General features: G+C 47.5%; 1 protein-coding gene across 1 annotated transcript; it reads left to right on the top strand.

Annotated features, from left to right (window-relative positions):
* The first annotated feature begins 246 nt into the window (after positions 1–246).
* LOC117441948 (putative neural-cadherin 2) lies at positions 247–12906 on the top strand. The gene is made up of 5 exons (XM_034077958.2): positions 247–349; positions 1242–1525; positions 6890–7519; positions 9001–9998; positions 12817–12906. Exons 1-4 carry the CDS (start codon positions 247–249, stop codon positions 9802–9804), a joined length of 1821 nt encoding a protein of 606 aa, XP_033933849.1. The 3' UTR covers positions 9805–9998; positions 12817–12906.
* Positions 12907–16203: the final 3297 nt, after the last annotated feature.

Here is a 16203-nt window from a genome sequence, read left to right as displayed (position 1 = left end):
TTTTTGTGTCTTTCTTATTATGATATTTCCTTATACGTCTTTTTGACTGTTTTACACTTTTTAATGAACCAAATTAGTCACTGAAGGCATTTATTTGTAATAATAATACGAACATTTATCCCAAAATGTTCCACTTCCATCAACAGGATTTCTGCCGAGTGAATTTAAAAGGCGACAGTATCTCCTGCAGCCACCCGAGGCCACAAGCATTAGATATCTTTTCTAATGCGGCGGTGTTAAATGGAAATGAAACTTTCCTCCAGTGACGAGTGCGAGTCCTTCAGAGTGTCGACCTGCAAGTCAGCGCTCAGGGACGACTTCCCCCGCAGGCGCTCCTCACAAGGAGCACGTCTGACCTTAATCTCAAACCTGCGCCTCCTGCAGCGAATCGTGTGTGTGTGTGTGTGTGTGGAAACACCATATGGCCAGTCTGATCATTAGGGAGGCAGCCTGAGGCACCAAACCGCTGGAGCTACTCCCCTCACACACACTTACACACACACACTCCCAGTGTCACGACAGATCGTGCTCAGAGGCTGTGACGGACCGGTGCACTTAAGCTTTTTCCCCTCTCACACACACACACACACACACACACACACACACACACACACACACACACACACACACACACTCCGGTGTGGTAATGAAGGTCCTCCATGTCTCTGCAGATGGTGTTTGTCTCCTAAAGTCTCCTTGGTGCTCAGACCTGCCTCTGGGCTCCCAACATGCATCTGGATGTGTGTGTGTGTGTGTGTGTGTGTGTGTGTACGTTTTGAGAAAAAAATCTGACATTTTAGATTTTGAGGAAAAGTCTGAATTTTTAGGGAAGAAAATACAAAAAAAGTCTGAATTTTGAGAAAAATACATACTTTTGAGATTTTGAGGAAAAAGTCTGATTTTTGAGATTTTGAAAAATGTCTGAATTTTTAGAGTTTGAGAAAAATACATACATTTGAGCAAAAAAATTTAAGAAATAGACAGAACATTTTTAGATCTTGAGAAAAAGTCAGAATGTTGATATTTTCAGAAAAAAAAAAACATTTTGAGAAAAAAACTCAAGAAGCGGTGTTCCTCCATCTTGTGTGACTCCCTCTCTTGGATATCAGCATGAAGGACACTGCTCAGGAACTAGTCTCTGTATGTGATGACTCCCTTCTGGAGAGGATCCCAGACACATGGATCAGAGGCTGAAGCTCAAGGGCTTATTGTTCCTAACACTCTGAATCTTGAATCTTCAGGCGCCAACGCTAAGCTGCGCTACCAGATCACGGCGGGGAACGCGATGGGTTCCTTCGACGTGGAGCCTGAGGTCGGCACTATCTTCGTGGCCCAGCCGCTGGACTTCGAGCTGGAGCAGCGCTACGAGCTGCGCCTGGTGGCCTCCGACGGGAAGTGGGAGAACGAGACGCTGGTGGTGGTGCAGGTGCTGAACCGCAACGACGAGGCGCCCGTCTTCAGCCGCAGCGAATACCAGGCGTCCGTCACCGAGGAGCTCACTCAGCTGCCCGTCTTCCTCCTGGAGGTCAGTCAGCGCCATGTTGGGCCATCTGTCGTCTAGTAAACTATGGCACTTAAAGGTCTCCTATTGTACTATTTGTAGGCATATATTTTAGTTCTTAGATATATACAAATATATAACAAAACATGTCTAGCCTCAAACCCCTCTATTTCAGCTTTTACTAAAGTCCTTATTCTGGGTCTAAAGCTTTAACAAATACATTTGAAAACAAAGAAGGGGGCGGAGCTTACGCAGGAGAATTCTACCCAGAAACTCAGCAAAATGCTACCGTGATTAAACGCCATATTATGTTCAAAACCACATTCTCTCTGAAACAGTCTGGAGCTCAAACCCTCTCTCTCTCGGGTTTACCACAAGGTGGGTTCCTTTCTACTTCCTGCTTCTTCACACACATGCTCTCCAGCACAGGTTAGCTCTGAGTGTTAGCATGCTAATGTAAACACAGACCATATTACGTCCCAAACACGTCTCATTGTTTCTGATAGGGCCGTGGGTGTAAGCCCGCCCACATTTCAGATATTACATGACATGTTAGACGCTTTTATCCAAAGCGACGAGAAGTGTCTTGCCCAGGGACGCAACGACACGCTGACTGCAGTGGGACCAGGGCCGGACCAATTTGCCGCCCTAGGCAAGATTTTAGCTGGCGCCCCCCGCGGCCGCTTACACAGTAAATTCCAATGTTTATAAAAGCACACAGAAGCTGTGTACGTTTTTTGGGAGTTTGATTTATTTTAAATGAATACAAATACAAAATTAAAACCTATAATTGCACACTAAAACCATTATTTCAAAAAAAGAACAATTTCACATAAACCTCTGGTTTTTACTGGGACTGGGGCAGTTCAACTTGATTTGGGGGGGGGTGCCATAGTTTATGGGCGCTGTACGCAATATATAGGTAGTTCTGTTAGTATAAGATAATAAGATGTACTTTGTTGATCCAAAATCGGGAAATCGTGTTGTTATGAAATTTAAAAAAATAATTTCTTTTTTAATTTCTAACTTTTTTTTTTCCCGGCGCCCCCTATGGGTTGATGCGCCCTTAGCATTCGCCTATACTGCCTATGCCGAGGGCCGGCCCTGAGTGGGACCATACTTGCCAACCCTCCCGATTTTCGCGGGAGACTCCCGATTTCATTGCCCTCTCCCGGTTTCCTCCCGGGGTCAAATTTCTCCTGATTTCTGACAAAATCAGATTTACTCACTTCTGTTTCCACTCGAACTTTAATACAGCTACACCATTGTTTGGTTTCCATGGTAGCGCGTCTCTATAGCAGCGCGCGCAACTCAAAGTCCCCCCCCCCCGGTGGTTTTGAAATGCTCCCGATTTCTGAGGTTGGCAAGTATGAGTGGGACTCGAACTTGCTATCCTCTGATTCGAAGATCAGCGCATTAGCACTAACCCACTGCGCCACACGCATACTACATCATAACGCAGCAAATCTGGGTCAGCTCCGTTGTAGCCCCGTTTTTAGAGATGTGGGTACGGAGGAAGAGAGAGAGGGTTTTATTTTCGGACACACCGGGGACACATGCATGTATAGAAGACATCGCCTTTAATACTACTTGTATGTCACGTTTTGTATGTCTGGTTCTGGGTATTTTCCTCGTGGTTTCTTGTCTGGTCCTTCTTCCTGTGCTTTCCCCCTGCCGTTGGTTTCCCCGGTGTGTCTCGTTGTCTGATTGTGTTCACCTGTTGCCCTTGTGTTTCTCCTGCCCGGCTGTGTCTCGTCTCGTGATTACCCCTCCCTGTATTTAGTCTGTTCTCTTCCTGTGTTCAGTGTTGGTTCGTCTTTTGTTTGTTCCCCGGTGAGAGTTCTGTTTTGTCCTAGTATTTTTTCGTTATCCTTGAACTAATGGCATTTTCAGCGTTATCTGCATTTGGGTCCTGCTTGCTTCACCCACCGTAACGAGTCAGACATATCAGAAAGAGTCGAATGAATAGATGGCTGTTTAGCTTTAAATAACCGGGCCCTCCAGCCCAACGTGAAACTGTTTAACCGAGGAGCGTGTTGTGAAAATATATCAGGTTTAAAACAGACAAATCTAATAGTATTGGTCACGCGTTAAACGTAGAGGCGAGATGGCCCAGAGCCACAGATCCAGTGTCCGCATGCTAACACATCACATGTGTGTGACATTGGCTAACACAATCTCACATTCAACGAACCCAAAGAATCCTGACAGGAAGTGGCTCGGGAACTGAGGAGTCGACCTTCTTCTTCAGTGGCTTTCACCTGCCTTTCCAACGAAACGCTGCAAATATCATACGCTGCAAGAACGGGAGACCAGGGGACACTAAAGAGTGACGCACACAGCTGGGAGACTAGGGGACACTAAAGAGTGACGAATAACTCTGCAACAGAGACACCGTCCCAGCTGTATGCGTCACTCTTTAGTGTCCCCTAGTCTCCCAGGTGTGTGCGTCACTCTTTAGTGTCCCCTGGTCTCCCAGGTGTGTGCGTCACTCTTTAGTGTCCCCTGGTCTCCAGCTGTGTGCATCACTCTTTAGTGTCCCCTGGTCTCCCAGCTGTGTGCGTCACTCTTTAGTGTCCCCTAGTCTCCCAGGTGTGTGCGTCACTCTTTAGTGTCCCCTGGTCTCCCAGCTGTGTGCGTCACTCTTTAGTGTCCCCTGGTCTCCCAGCTGTGTGCGTCACTCTTTAGTGTCCCCTGGTCTCCCAGCTGTGTGCGTCACTCTTTAGTATCCCCTGGTCTCCCAGCTGTGCGCGTCACTCTTTAGTGTCCCCTGGTCTCCCAGCCGTGTGCGTCACTCTTTAGTGTCCCCTGGTCTCCAGCCATGTGCGTCACTCTTTAGTGTCCCCTGATCTCCAGCTGTGTGCGTCACTCTTTAGTGTCCCCTGGTCTCCAGCCGTGTGCGTCACTCTTTAGTGTCCCCTGGTCTCCAGTCGTGTGCGTCACTCTTTAGTGTCCCCTGGTCTCCCAGCTGTGTGCGTCACTCTTTAGTGTCCCCTGGTCTCCAGCTGTGTGCGTCACTCTTTAGTGTCCCCTGGTCTCCCAGATGTGTGCGTCACTCTTTAGTGTCCCCTGGTCTCCCAGCTGTGTGCGTCACTCTTTAGTGTCCCAGCTGTGTGCGTCACTCTTTAGTGTCCCCTGGTCTCCTCAAGTTGCTGAATGTCCTCTAAACGCTGCAGGTGATGTCAAGTAGAGGAAGATGTTTCTTCATGTGGAACCTTTGGGTTTTTATATCTGCATCGTTTCTGAAGCTGCAGCGCGTTTGCTTGCTGGACCCCTACATTCAGGCCTCAGTAGATATTTGTGTGATTGCCAGCTTCTTTGTTTCTAAAATTGGACATGTTGCAGCGTTGAGACAGCGTTGGGCGACCTGTCCAGCCCTTAGTCTGAAGGCCTCTAGACCTCAGCACAGATCCAGTGTCCTCATGCTAACACAACACATGTGTGGGACATTGTTTAACACAATATCAAATTGAACAAACCCAAAGAATCCTGACAGGAAGTGGCTCGGGAACTGAGGAGCTGCTTCAGAAAGCCAGCCGACCTTCTTCTTCAGTGGCTTTCACCCGCCTTTCGTCACACCGACCTCCGGTAATTCACAGTAATATGCATGTGCCGCCAAGTTAAATCAGATTATGAAAGTGGAGGTGCGTCGCAGAGGGAAGTAATCGCCGTCAGAGAGGCATGTGTCACCGAGTCTCCTTCCCCTCGCCTGCTGGAATTGATTTGATGTACGCTCCGCTCCTCTCCACACTCTCGCCCGGCTCCTCCCCGAGCGCAGGCCGCTCTCAGCCCCGTGTGTTCATGCAATTCGGCAGATAGTGAGCGGAGGGGAAAATCCAATTGGAAATGAATATTCTTTGACTTCACCTGCCTCCTCTCCGGCGGCTCGTCTTCAATATTGTCGCCGTGCATCACGTTGTCAGGAGACCCGGGGGGGGGGGGGCTTCAAAGAGAGAAAAGAAAAGAGGAGAAAGAAAGGCTCAAAGTCGACTTTTTTCTGGCTTTTGTTGGCGTCTATGAACTTTTAATTGCATTGAGTGTTGCAGTGACAGATGTGAGAGCTGTCCTCGCTCAGAGAGATGGCAGGAGGTTAATTAGGCAAACGGGACGAGGCATCAGAGAAATGTTTATTCCCGTGTTGTTAAATCCCTCTGTGCTGCAATCAGTGCCAGGCTCGTGTCCCGATGCTGGGCAGGAACAAAGCAAAGAAAGTCAATGTTCAGCGGCCGTGTTTCATTGCTCGTATAATGAAATCCATTCAGACAGAATGTGGTGTTGGTGCTTTTGGAGGTGATTGTTTTTCACACAGTGGTTCGATTAGGAGGTGACACATCTGTCAGGAAATGACCCAAATGAAGCGAGCTTTATTAAAAAGCTGAAAACAGGAAAAACAAGAAACGACTTAACATAAACCAAACCGAGGAGCACGACAAGAACAAACTTACAAGCAGCCAGGAACATGGACAAAGACGATCAGGGAACAAGGACTTCAAAGACGATCAGGGAACAAGGACATGAAGAGACGACGCACAGACAAGGAGCACAGGGGAAGACAAGATGAAATACACAGAAGGGTAATCGCAGGACAAGACACAGCTGGGCAGGGGAGGCAGAAACACAAGGAGGGGGGGGGGCAACAGGTGAACACAATGAGACAATCAGACACACCAGGGAAGCTAAAGACAGGAAGGTAGACACAGGGGGTGTTTCTCAATGTCGAGGACGCTTCCTTGGTAGGACGTCACTTCCTTCAGTAGCGAGGCAAGAATCCTTCCGAGCCTCGGAAAACGAAGAATGGTGGAACAGGTGTGCAGGTGTGCGTCGTATGCGGGGCCCCGCCTTAAATGGAGCGCGATCTCCGCCAAAGATTTGGAAATTGGTCCGTGCGCAAAGCATTGTGGGGATTTTAAGTCGGCGGAGCAGCCTCGAAATGTCTCGCTACGAAGGACGCCGGGCTCGGTAGAGTTCCAAGGACAAGCCTGGACATTGGAACAGTCCTTCGGTGGCACTCGATGAAGTAGCATCCTTGAAATAGTGGCTCTGGAGCATCCTTCCTTGACATTGAGAAACACCCAGGAAGTAGGATCAGACACAAGGAGGAAAACCTTTCAAAATAAAAGGTGGAAAATGAAAATCCAAAACCATGACAAGATGTGTCCAAAGTTCATATTCATATTTTGAAATGAGAATAATCTGCTTTTCATTCATTTAGAAACATAAAGATAAAATACAGCAAAGGAAATTAAAACCATAGATTAAAAGTTTAAAAATCGTATGTTTGTTCCTTTCGGTACTCGACGTGGTCTCTGTTTTGTTTTATGTTAACCTTAATTTCTGCCTATACTAAATAAACGTATTATTAATAATATCAATGTCTCTCCTCTGCAGGTGTCGGCCACAGATCCGGACCAGGAAGCCGATCAGACCGCGCTACGTTACTCCCTCCACGGCCAGGGCGCCGATGGAGAGTTCACTATTGACGAACGCACCGGGAGAATCTACGCCCAGCGGCGCCTGGACCGGGAGGAGCGAGCGGCCTGGAGGTTCCTCGTCTTCGCCACCGACGAGGCAGGGGCAGGACTCACGGGATTTGCCGATGTGTTGTTGGAGGTCCGAGACGTCAACGACAACGCGCCCTTCTTCCCGTGCCCGGCGCTGGAAGTCGACGGATGTTTTGTCGGGCAAGTGCCTGAGAATTCCCCTGCGGACACGTCGGTCATGGAGATGCGCGCCATGGACCTGGACGACGCCAACGAGGGCAAGAACGCCATGATGACCTACAGCATCATCAAGAACGTCCGCAGCGAGATTAACCTCAACCTGTTCTCCATCAACGCCAGCAGCGGGACCATCTCCACGGTGCTGCGCTCGCTGGACCGCGAGGTGGAGGAGCGCTATCTGGTGGTGGTGGAGGCCAGGGACGGAGGGGGTTTGGCGGGCACGGGAACAGCCACTATCATGATCTCAGACGTCAATGATCACCCACCTGTCTTCACTCAGAGGGTCTACACAACTCAGGTGGGTCCAGCGAGGCCAGGCGGGTTTACATAGAAACGTGTTGCAACGAGGCAGCTTAAAGTCTTCTAAGGATTATAAGGAAACATAAGATAAGATAGGAATACTCTGTTACAGTAAAAGTCCTGCATTCAAAATGTTCCTCAAGTGAAAGTAGAAGTACTCAGGTCTTGTTCTTGAGTAAAGTAGAAGTACTCAGATCTTGTACTTAGTAAAAGTAGAAGTACTCAGATCTTGTACTTGAGTAAAAGTAGAAGTACTCAGATCTTGTACTTGAGTAAAAGTAGAAGTACTCAGATCTTGTACTTGAGTAAAAGTAGAAGTACTCAGGTCTTGTACTTGAGTAAAAGTAGAAGTACTCAGATCTTGTACTTGAGTAAAAGTAGAAGTACTCAGGTCTTGTACTTAAGTAAAAGTAGAAGTACTCAGGTCTTGTACTTGAGTAAAAGTAGAAGTACTCAGATCTTGTACTTGAGTAAAAGTAGAAGTACTCAGGTCTTGTACTTGAGTAAAAGTAGAAGTACTCAGATCTTGTACTTGAGTAAAAGTAGAAGTACTCAGATCTTGTACTTGAGTAAAAGTACTCAGATCTTGTACATGAGAAAAAATAGAAGTACTCAGATTTGTACTTGAGTAAAAGTAGAAGTATTCAGATCTTGTACTTGAGTAAAAGTAGAAGTACTCAGATGGATCTTGTACTTGAGTAAAAGTAGAAGTACTCAGATCTTGTTCTTGAGTAAAAGTAGAAGTACTCAGATCTTGTACTTGAGTAAAAGTAGAAGTACTCAGATCTTGTACTTGAGTAAAAGTAGAAGTACTCAGATCTTGTACTTAAGTAAAAGTAGAAGTACTCAGATCTTGTACTTGAGTAAAAGTAGAAGTACTCAGATCTTGTACTTGAGTAAAAGTAGAAGTACTCAGATCTTGTACTTGAGTAAAAGTAGAAGTACTCAGATCTTGTACTTGAGTAAAAGTAAGAAGTACTCAGATCTTGTACTTGAGTAAAAGTAGAAGTACTCAGATCTTGTACTTGAGTAAAAGTAGAAGTACTCAGATCGTGTACTTGAGTAAAAGCAGAAGTACTCAGATCTTGTACTTGAGTAAAGTAGAAGTACTCAGATCTTGTACTTGAGTAAAAGTAGAAGTACTCAGATCTTGTACTTGAGTAAAAGTAGAAGTACTCAGATCTTGTACTTGAGTAAAAGCAGAAGTACTCAGATCTTGTACTTGAGTAAAAGTAGAAGTACTCAGATCTTGTACTTGAGTAAAAGTAGAAGTACTCAGATATTTAGAAGTGCAAAAGAAGGTAGTGGCAGATACGTAATTTCCCATTCTTATCGAACATTATTAAAAATAATAATATTGCACATGTTGTATAGCAGAGTGTTTTGTAATGATGGTAGTGGTGTGTATATGTAGCATAGTGGTGGTGTGGACGTCCTCAGTTCCCTTTACTGAACATGATGTACCTCTTTGGTGCTCAGGTGACGGAGGACCTGGAGGTGAACAGCGAGGTTCTTGTAGTTTCCGCCACGGACGGAGACGAAGGAGAGAACGCGGTGGTGACCTTCAGCATCGTCGGCGGGGACGAGGACAGGAAGTTCTTCGTGGAGACGGACAAAGTGAACAGGCGCGGCGTGATCAAACTCCAGAAGATGGTGGACTTCGAGAAGCCCCGTGAGAGGACGTTCAATCTGACGCTGAAGGCGGAAGACGCTGATTTCTTCAGCCTGGCCTACTGCCTCGTGCAGGTGGAAGACTCCAACGACCACGCACCTGTATTCTTCCCTCAATTCTACGAGTCTCCAGCCATGTCTGAAGACGTTCCTGTGGGCACGATCGTTGCTCAGGTAACAGCTTCTGATCTGGACTCGGGACAAAATGGACGTTGTTCCTACGGTATTTCAAAAGAGTCTGACCCCTACGATCAGTTCCTGGTGGACCAGTCCGGTTGGGTGGTGGTGGCCGATTCTCTGGACCGGGAGAAGATCTCGCAGCACAGGATCATGGTGCTCGCCACGGACTCCGGGAGTCCACCGTTGACTGGAACTGCCATCGTGGTGGTAACCGTCCTCGACATTAACGACAACGGGCCGGAGTTCGAGGTGTCCTATACGCCTGTGGTTTGGGAGAACATGGCCGCCCCTCAGGCAGTCCGAATGAATGACTCCTCCCTCCTAATCCACGCCACCCGACCGGGACACCTCCACCAACGGCGGCCCGTTCTCCATTCGCCTTCTCATGCTCACCTCCGACGCCACAAACTTCAACCTGACGGACTTCCGTAACGGCAGCGCGGCCATCACGGCGCTCCGGACCTTCGACCGCGAGCGACAGAAGGAGTACCGCCTCCCCATTCTGATGATTGACAGCGGCTCTCCTCCAATGAGCTCCACCGGCACGCTCACGGTGGTGATCGGTGACCGGAACGACCACCCTCACTCCTCGGGGCACACCGACTTTGTCGTCTACAGTTATGAAGGTACGTTTGAGTTCGTATTGGACATTCGGCGGGCATGGATAGCAACAGATGGTGGCGTTTTGTTCTGGATTGGAGGTCAGGGCGGGTTCGTCGCATTGTTAAAGAAATGATGCCCAATATTGGGTCGTGATAATTCTCAAAGGAGAACTGGTCAGTTTGTTCAGTTCCCAAATGTCCGTGACCAAAGCTATCAGAGGGCGGACACGGCTTGAATTGATAATACACAGATCATTGGTGCTTTCTCTCTTTGTGCTGGACGTCCTTGTGATGTAACTTTTATTGAGTAAAACCACACAAGAGGTTAACGTTTTATAACGTAGAAATGACAACTAACAACTGGACAACGCCATGGTGGCAAACTATCACGAGGTAGCCCCGCCCGAAAGCATATCTTCAGATGTTCTCTAAATGGGACTGTAATTTACTAAATCAGGAATATGAGCTAACGAATCATTGAAGTTGAGTTATTTTCTCGTAGACTTCTATAGAATTGGAAAGTCCTGCATTCAAAATGTTCCTCAAGTGAAAGTATAGAAGTATTCTCATCAAAATATAGTGAAAGTAGCGACAGTAAAAGTATAAGTACTCAGATCTTGTTCTTCAGTAAAAGTAGAAGTACTCAGGTCTTGTACTTGAGTAAAAGTAGAAGTACTCAGATCTTGTCCTTGAGTAAAAGTAGAAGTACTCAGATCTTGTTCTTCAGTAAAAGTAGAAGTACTCAGATCTTGTACTTGAGTAAAAGTAGTACTCAGATCTTGTTCTTGAGTAAAAGTAGAAGTACTCAGATCTTGTTCTTCAGTAAAAGTAGAAGTACTCAGATCTTGTTCTTCAGTAAAAGTAGAAGTACTCAGATCTTGTACTTGAGTAAAAGTAGAAGTACTCAGATCTTGTACTTGAGTAAAAGTAGAAGTACTCAGGTCTTGTACTTGAGTAAAAGTAGAAGTACTCAGATCTTGTTCTTCAGTAAAAGTAGAAGTACTCAGATCTTGTACTTGAGTAAAAGTAGTACTCAGATCTTGTTCTTGAGTAAAAGTAGAAGTACTCAGATCTTGTACTTGAGTAAAAGTAGAAGTACTCAGGTCTTGTACTTGAGTAAAAGTAGAAGTACTCAGATCTTGTTCTTGAGTAAAAGTAGAAGTACTCAGATCTTGTAAGTGGTTTCACCCGGATGGATCATCGTACGTCCGGCCTTTGTTTCCTCTCTGCTACACGGTTATTTTTCTCAGTAGTAGTACTCAGATCTTGTACTTGAGTAAAAGTAGAAGTACTCAGATCTTGTACTTGAGTAAAAGGAGAAGTACCACAGTGTAGGAATACTCTGTTACAGTAAAAGTGCTGCATTCAAAATGTTCCTCAAGTGAAAGTAGAAAAGTATTCTCATCTAAATATAGTGAAAGACAGTGAAAGTAGTCGTTGTGCAGATTGGTCCATTTCAGAATAATATATATGATATGTTTTATAATGATTGATCATGAAAGTGTTCTCAAAGCTGGTGAAGGTGCAGCTAGTCTGAAGTACTTTGTAGACTGCAGGGTAGCTGGTGAAGGTGCAGCTAGTCTGAAGTACTTTGTAGACTGCAGGGTAGCTGGTGAAGGTGCAGCTAGTCTGAAGTACTTTGTAGACTGCAGGGTTAGCTGGTGAAGGTGCAGCTAGTCTGAAGTACTTTGTAGACTGCAGGGTAGCTGGTGGAGGTTGCAGCTAGTCTGAAGTACTTTGTAGGACTGCAGGGTAGCTGGTGAAGGTGCAGCTAGTCTGAAGTACTTTGCAGAGACTGCATGGTAGCTGGTGAAGGTGCAGCTAGTCTGAAGTACTTTGTAGACTGCAGGTAGCCTGGTGAAAGGTGCAGCTACGTCGAAGTACTTTGTAGACTGCAGGTTAGCTGTGAAGGGGCAGCTAGTCTGAAGTACTTTGTAGACTGCAGGGTAGCTGGTGGAGGTGCAGCTAGTCTGAAGTACTTTGTAGACTGCAGGGTAGCTGGTGGATTTACTCCAGGTGGAACTAAAGTCTGATTCAACACTTGGTTAGATTTCACATCATTCATCCAGATCTGTGAAGTAACTAAAGGTATTAAATACATGTAGTGGAGTGAAAGTACACAGTAGCATAGCATATAAATACTCAAGTGAAGTACAAGTACCTCAAATGGTATGAAAGTACAGTACTTGAGTAAATGTATTTGACGCCTCTGGGCTTCACTTTCCAGAACCCTCGATTGACTGTAGTTGTAGATGTGACATTGATCACAGGGCCACCGGTTGGGGGGATTGTCTCCGAGGGGCTCCTCTACCCCCCCCCCCCCCCGCCTCCTGAGTGCTCGACTGCTCCAGCCCACATCACTTATTTAGCGTTTCATGCCATCTGTCAGCCGCCTGTAATTTTCTGGAGGAACTAAGGTTTTCTGAAATGTATTTTTAGTGGAATCCGTCTCCGGGGCCTTTCCGCATGAAAGTGCATTAACCCGCTAATACGAATCCATCACGTAGCTCCACAACATGCCGTGAAGCAAACAATTAACTCCGTCTCGAGTCCCAGGTTTGACGGGAACATAAGCAGGAGCCATTTTAAAGGCAGCTGATTTCACGGCTAACGAGATTACAGCGTTGAGCTTTTTCCTGGAAGACACTGTTTGAGCATTTCTCATGTGTGTACATGATCCCGCTGTGAGCTGTCAAACCGTGGCCGCCACCTTATCTCCACTTTCTTTCCTTCAATTTTCAATATTGGGTTGTACCGCAGGGATCTTTCTGCCACTCAGAATAATTCCTTTCAAAGCCTCTGCTTTTTAAATAACTTTCCCGTGTCTTTTACCCCGTGACAGGTATTCTCCCGACGACGGTGCTCGGACGAGTTCAATCCCCCGACCTTGATGACTGGAGTGAGAAGGTTTACCGGTTTGAAGGAAAGCCCTCCAGGTACTTTGATCTCACACAAGGGGGAAATCTGACATGCAAATCGGGAGTGATGGAGGGGGGGATGGGAAAGTATAAGTTAGGCAGGTGGGTGTTGAGGGCTTTTGAAGGAGAGCCAGGCGACCAGATAGTAGGGTAGACAGCAACAGGGGCGGCGGTAGGGGGGAGCTAGGGGGGGCTGAAGCACCCCCCAGGAAATATGTGTTTTGTTTGTTTTTTCGAAAATTATTATTATTATTTTTATTAAATTAAATTAGAAAAAGTATTGATTACATCAATGCAAATGTGAAACAAACAAATGTTTGACCAAAAACATAAAGCCAACACAGGTGATATGATTAGCCCAATGGCCAGCACCCATTCCATTTGTGACCTACCCATAGGCTAAATTACTTTGTGACACTTGAGTGACTTCCTGTTAGCAGAGCGCCAAATGATTTGCTAACAGCAAAGTGAAAAAAGTATCGTTTTTTAGTCCTTAAACGTCCGCGTGTGGACACTCAATCAAAACCACCTGAAAGCGAGAGGGATTCTGCACATAATAGGCCTCGTGAGAACAAGTACCTTACTTCTGGGTCTGTTTCATTCAAGCTCTGCTCTGTGTGTGTGGCACGAGCCATTTTGTGTGCGTGAGAGAGAGAGAGAGCGCACCGGTGGGTACCAGAGATTGTTGTGGTTAGCATCTGGTGCTAGCTAGCCAAGCTAACGGGTATAAGGAGCTTTTTCAACAACAAGGTGGAGGTAGAACTCTCCTGTCAGACGGAGAGTCTCAGGTAACCTCAGCTCAGGTGAAGTGAAGGACTCTCAGTGGTTAGATAGTTAACTTTAGTCTAGTTATCAAAACGGGGAGTGATTTGTAAAATGTCTATGAAGAAATAGAAAATCTGTTTACAGTTCTGTTTCATATGGATGGTGTTGAGAGATGTATCCATAGATCCCTTAATGTTGCTCTCAAAGTGCACCAGATTGATGCTTTTAACTTCAATATTTAAAAAAAATCTTCCCGGGGGAGCTTGCCCCCGGACCCCCCTAGAGGAGGTGAGGTCCCTCCTAGAGGAGGTGAGGTCCACCCCCCACCTGTAAAAATAGCACTTTACCCCTGCTTACACCTACTATATATCTCTCTCTCTCTGTGTGTGTGTGTGTGTGTGTGTTGTGTGTGTGTGTGTGTGTGTGTGTGTGTGTGTGTGTGTGGTGTGTGTGTGTGTGTGTGTGTGTGGCGCTGGTAGCATTACTGTCCGCCCTGGACAGCAAGCCAGGTGGAAAGAAAGGATTTGAGGTGGAAGTAGAGATGTATCGAGAGATTATAAAACAAAGAGAAACACAAGACGTTTTCACACAACAGCAGATTGTCAGATGTGTTCTGGAGCGCTTGGTGGCGTTCAAGATTTTAAAGCTGGACAACTGTCTCTGTTTTCTAGTCTTATTTTAACAATGTGGTCACATGACTCCTTCTGACGTCACTGCAGGTCTGCTGTAAGCTAGCTAGCTAGCTTGCGTCACTCTTTAGTGTCCCCTGGTCTCCCAGCTGTGTGCGTCACTCTTTAGTGTCCCCTAGTCTCCCAGCTGTGTGTGTCACTCTTTAGTGTCCCCTGGTCTCCCAGCTGTGTGCGTCACTCTTTAGTGTCCCCTAGTCTCCCAGCTGTGTGCGTCACTCTTTAGTGTCCCCTGGTCTCCCACCTGTGTGCGTCACTCTTTAGTGTCCCTGGTCTCCAGCTGTGTGCGTCACTCTTTAGTGTCCCCTGGTCTCCCACCTGTGTGCGTCACTCTTTAGTGTCCCCTGGTCTCCCAGCTGTGTGCGTCACTCTTTAGTGTCCCCTAGTCTCCCAGCTGTGTGTGTCACTCTTTAGTGTCCCCTGGTCTCCCAGCTGTGTGCGTCACTCTTTAGTGTCCCCTAGTCTCCCAGCTGTGTGCGTCACTCTTTAGTGTCCCCTGGTCTCCCACCTGTGTGCGTCACTCTTTAGTGTCCCCTGGTCTCCAGCTGTGTGCGTCACTCTTTAGTGTCCCCTGGTCTCCCACCTGTGTGCGTCACTCTTTAGTGTCCCCTGGTCTCCCAGCTGTGTGCGTCACTCTTTAGTGTCCCCTGGTCTCCCAGCTGTGTGCGTCACTCTTTATTGTCCCCTGGTCTCCCAGCTGTGTGTGTCACTCTTTAGTGTCCCCTGGCCTCCCAGCTGTGTGCGTCACTCTTTAGTGTCCCCTGGTCTCCCAGCTGTGTGCGTCACTCTTTAGTGTCCCCTGGTCTCCCAGCTGTGTGCGTCACTCTTTAGTGTCCCCTGGTCTCCCACTGTGTACGTCACTCTTTAGTGTCCCCTGGTCTCCCAGCTATGTGCGTCACTCTTTATTGTCCCCTGGTCTCCCAGCTGTGTGCGTCACTCTTTAGTGTCCCCTGGTCTCCCAGCTGTGTGCGTCACTCTTTAGTATCCCCTGGTCTCCCAGCTGTGTGCGTCACTCTTTAGTGTCCCCTGGTCTCCCAGCTGTGTGCGTCACTCTTTAGTGTCCCCTGGTCTCCAGCTGTGTGCGTCACTCTTTAGTGTCCCCTGGTCTCCCAGCTGTGTGCGTCACTCTTTAGTGTCCCCTGGTCTCCCAGCTGTGTGCGTCACTCTTTAAGTGTCCCCTGGTCTCCCAGCTGTGTGCCTCACTCTTTAGTGTCCCCTGGTCTCCCAGCTGTCTGCATCACTCTTTAGTGCCCCCTGGTCTCCCAGCTGTGTGCGTCACTCTTTAGTGTCCCCTGGTCTTCCAGCTGTGTGCGTCACTCTTTAGTGTCCCCTGGTCTCCCAGCTGTGTGCGTCACTCTTTAGTGTCCCCTGGTCTCCCAGCTGTGTGTGTCACTCTTTAGTGTCCCCTGGTCTCCCAGCTGTGTGCGTCACTCTTTAGTGTCCCCTAGTCTCCCAGCTGTGTGCGTCACTCTTTAGTGTCCCCTGGTCTCCCAGCTGTGTGCGTCACTCTTTAGTGTCCCCTGGTCTCCCAGCTGTGTGTGTCACTCTTTAGTGTCCCCTGGTCTCCCAGCTGTGTGCGTCACTCTTTAGTGTCCCTAGTCTCCCAGCTGTGTGCGTCACTCTTTAGTGTCCCCTAGTCTCCCAGCTGAGTGCGTCACTCTTTAATGTCCCCTGGTCTCCCAGCTGTGTGCGTCACTCTTTATTGTCCCCTGGTCTCCCAGCTGTGTGCGTCACTCTTTAGTGTCCCCTGGTCTCCCAGCTGTGTGCGTCACTCTTTAGTGTCCACTGGTCTCCCAGCTGTGTGCGTCACTCTTTAGTGTCCCCTGGTCTCCCAGCTGTGTGCGTCACTCCTTAGTGTCC

Source organism: Pseudochaenichthys georgianus, unplaced genomic scaffold (assembly GCF_902827115.2).
Source record: "Pseudochaenichthys georgianus unplaced genomic scaffold, fPseGeo1.2 scaffold_2216_arrow_ctg1, whole genome shotgun sequence".
NCBI classification, from domain to species: domain Eukaryota; kingdom Metazoa; phylum Chordata; class Actinopteri; order Perciformes; family Channichthyidae; genus Pseudochaenichthys; species Pseudochaenichthys georgianus.
Note: the sequence above shows the minus strand (reverse complement) of the source record. Positions and strands in the feature narration are given on the sequence as shown.